The sequence below is a fragment of a genome, unplaced genomic scaffold (assembly GCF_019419815.1).
Source record: "Pyrus x bretschneideri cultivar Hongxiangsu unplaced genomic scaffold, Pyrus_bretschneideri_v1 Contig7, whole genome shotgun sequence".
NCBI lineage: Eukaryota > Viridiplantae > Streptophyta > Magnoliopsida > Rosales > Rosaceae > Pyrus > Pyrus x bretschneideri.
The window spans coordinates 3,360,163-3,363,934 of record NW_025999809.1 but is presented as its reverse complement, the minus strand read 5'-3'; the positions used below and the strand labels follow the sequence as shown (position 1 = coordinate 3,363,934).

The 3,772-nt window shown below is 40.0% G+C and overlaps 1 protein-coding gene across 1 annotated transcript; it reads left to right on the top strand.

The window, feature by feature from the left end:
* Nucleotides 1-283: 283 nt before the first annotated feature.
* LOC125472456 (probably inactive leucine-rich repeat receptor-like protein kinase At5g48380) lies at nucleotides 284-1,071 on the top strand. The gene is made up of 2 exons (XM_048573927.1): nucleotides 284-328; nucleotides 724-1,071. The coding sequence occupies exons 1-2, from the start codon at nucleotides 284-286 to the stop codon at nucleotides 1,069-1,071; spliced, it is 393 nt and encodes a 130-aa protein (XP_048429884.1).
* The last annotated feature ends 2,701 nt before the right edge of the window (nucleotides 1,072-3,772 follow it).

The following is a 3,772-nucleotide window of genomic DNA, read 5'->3' as shown; positions in this document are numbered from 1 at the left end:
ACGTTCCATGGAATTTAGGAGCCATGACATAACTAGCTGATCCTTGCAAAGCCAGATTTCATAAGTTGGTGAAGAAACATCAGGAACTTCGATGCTTCCATTTATGAACCCTAGCTTAGACCTTCCACCTAGGGCAAGACTCACTGCTCTCGACCAAGGTAAGTAATTAAACTCATTTAACAAGACCGAGCTTAATCTTTGATTTGGATTGACATCCACCTCAGACACGGTTGAGGAGGAAGGTATCTGGGAATCTCCAAACGAATAAGAATTCTCTTCCGCCATGTCGGAGATGGAATACGATCAGCTGGAAGAAATGCAGAAGCAGGTTATTTTTCCTGCTCTGATACCATGTTGATTTTTCTGATTTGAATTGTAATACCTTTTTATTTTTTTTTCTTTATAGAAAGCCTTATGAGAAGGCATACTTATACATAATACAAAGGAAGCTGAAAGCTTTACACCCTACACACTTGTAATCGGATGCAACAGCACACATGCACATGCACATTCCTTTCCCTGCTGTCCATGTACAAAGAAAGCTGAAAGCTTTACACCCTTGTAATCGGATGTAACAGCACACATGCACATGCACATTCCTTTCCCTGCTGTCCATGAGTCAGCAATCACATGCACATTCCTTTCCAGAGTGCACACCCTTGCTGTCTTTCCTTTACCCATACTTGCCGTGCTGTATGCTTGTTGTGCTGTCTGTACATACAGCTTGCTGTCTTTCCTTTACCCATGCTTGCTGTGCTGTATGCTTGCTGTGCTGTCTGTACATACAGCATGCCGTGCTGTCCTTCTTCCAATAGTTTCATCTGTAACTTTCTGGGAATCGAGTGTTGGCCTCACGAGAGCAAAGTTGTAAATATCAGGCTTTCGGATTTGGGGCTCAAGGGCCCGTTTCCTCATGGTGTAGCGAATTGCACAAGCTTAACAGGATTAGATCTTTTGAGCAACAAGCTCAGTGGACCTCTTCCTGAAGATATCGGTAGAATTATTTCGTTCATTACAATTCTTGATCTCTTTTCTAACAGCTTCTCAGGGCAAATGAAGGAAGATTTGTGAAAAACAAGTTCATTTAAGCAACATCAACAACATGCAATTAACAATTAAAAGGCGGAATCATGTTTATATGCACTCAAAAACAAAACTTAACCCATGAACTTCAAAGCCTAGTAGATAGGTGAACCAAGACTCAACTCAAAACAAAGTGAGTTGAGAAATCAATACCTTTGTAGATTCCTCTTTTCATAAGCAAAGGCTAATCACCCAAAGAGAGGGCCTTCATTCCTTGCATCTTAGATCCATGGATTTGGATGGATGAAAAGGTTTCTCCAAATTCCCAAAATTGAGAACCTCTAAGTCTCCACACCAAGGCATATTGAAGAAGAAATGAGTGACCTAGAGGAAGTAAGATTGCTAGCTTTTCCCCTCTAGATTGGCCGGCCTCTTTGAGAGCAAAGGGAGGTTTGTGTTCTCATCTTTACTCCTAAGAAAACCCCTAAGGATGAAATGGCTATAAAGATGTCTTTATACCACCTCACAATGGAGTGGCAAACTTGCAATTAAGCCAAGTTCACTACCCTCCTCTAAATGGCCGGCCTAAGGGGATTTATTGGGCTATTTGGGCCTTTGTGAATCATTATTCATTAAGTTGTCATACAACTTAAGTCAATGGACTTGACGTTCGAAGCCCATTGGGCCTTAAGGTCCAAAACTATCCCGAGGTCTTTAACGAACTTATTCGTTTGATTAATTAACATATTAATTAATCCTTGCCATAAATAATTAAACCATTTAATTATTCTTACTCATCTCCGTTGAATCTTCAATCTTTACCTTACACGGTGTACGATCCATTAGGTTCCTTTTAGCGAGGCAGTGGGCGATTCAAACTCTTTCAAATCGATTGTGAATTGGAACTTACTTTCAATTCTCCCGTTAGTGATAATACACTTTTAGGGCTTCCACAAACCATGGTTGACGCCTAGCAGCATGTCATGGTTACCCAAGCTAATCAGAAGAGGTGGAGAACCTATTCAGTTTTAGGATTACAAATGCAATACGGTCTTTCTCTAATACAATACTCTTGACCACATTGTTTGGTTTGATAGTTTATTCATGTCTACTATCCAATGTGAGTCTTGTGCTTATATGATTACCTTGAATGTGATTTGGAACACATTCCTAAATCTCATTCATACTTTGGCCAAAGATTCTTAATCATATCATAGAGTATTCTCCCTCAAACAGTTTGAAGGTTAGAGATCCTTTGTTGCGCATTCACTTGCCTCCATGGCTAAGTGGCTTAACCCCAACGATGCCGTGGACACCCTCCTGATGGAGTGACTTTGACATAATCAAAGATTAAGGACCTAACCACAAGACAACTGTGATGCCTCAGGTCAAAAGACTAATTTGCATTATCTCAACCATGAGTTCTCATGTGACATGAATATGAGAACTCTTCGTTGATCGTGTTCAGTGAACTCATTCTCTATTGAGCACCTACGTACTTGTCTTGATGTCAGACACACCAATGACTCGAGACTAGTCACTCTCCCTGAGAGAAGACATAGCACGTACTGATTTTAACGGACTGTCAATGCCCAATTGACAATCCTATGATCAGGAACGTTTAGGATGTGTCAACGAAAGAATGGTCTCATGAATCTAACTTCTTTAGATCGCATTCTTCCAATCACATATTCCTTGGACTTATCGTTTAAGCATATAACATTTATATGAGACGGCTCAAACAATAATCTTTGCCCTTTACATTTAAACTACATTAGTTTAACTTTGTGAAATATCCGTAAAGTATCATCATATGATTGGTTTTAGGGCACATTTCCAACAGCAAATCCCACCAAATCTTACCAATTGTAGCTATCTGAATGTGCTTAAGCTTGACAGCAACCAGTTCACCGGTAACATCCCTCTAGGGCTTGGCCAGCTCAGTAGGATTAAAACATTTAGCGTGGCAAACAATCAGCTCTCTGGCCAAGTCCCAGACTTCGGTAACAATGTTTGAATTGCAGCAGAAAGTTACGCAAACAATGCTAAACTTTGTGGGAAGCTTCTAAAGCCTTGTCGATCGTCTTAAGTGAAGTCCACTAGTACTCTAGTTAAGGTTTTGAAGTCAAACAGTGTTGTTATAGCAACAGCAGCTGGTTTTGGATTTGCTTTTCCTTTTTCTTTCTGTTTTTTCCTTCCAAGAGCTCCTAGTGTGCGTCTTCTATCGAGGATATAAACTGAGGTAGCCAGTAACCTTTGTCCTTTTATGTTATGTTTCAGTGAAATACATGCAGAGTTCTTGTTTCGGAGCATTTTCAGTGTACCATGAAAATCCTCATGTGATGTTATTATTATTCCACTCAAATTATAATATACATATGTAGATCTCTCGTTGAACAGCTTCTCGGGGAAAATCCCCCCGAATCTTCGAATTGTAGCTATCTGAATGTGCTTAAGCTTGAAAACACTGAGTTCGCGGGTCAAGTTCCACATTTAGTGTGGCCAACAGTCGTCTATCTGGTCCAATCCCAAATTCCGGTGGTTATGTGCAGTGGCGAAGCCGGAAATTTACAACAATGGGGTCATAAAATAGAAGCTTCCAAAAATTCATCAAACTTTTACTTATAATTGTTAACTAATAATTTTTTTTTCTACAAAATATTCATGAAGGGTGCTTGAATTGGATTCACGAATACAACCAAGTGCGATGAAGGGTGTTTGAATGAACTTAAACCTCAGGGAAGCTTTG

What these genes read in the sequence shown, in the direction of transcription:
- LOC125472456 (XM_048573927.1), top strand. Translation starts at nt 284, where the DNA reads ATGTCGGAGATGGAATACGATCAGCTGGAAGAAATGCAGAAGCAG. An exon ending in TGGAAGAAATGCAGAAGCAG is followed by an intron (nt 329 to 723) that starts GTTATTTTTCCT and finishes CTGTACATACAG; the next exon opens with CTTGCTGTCTTTCCTTTACC.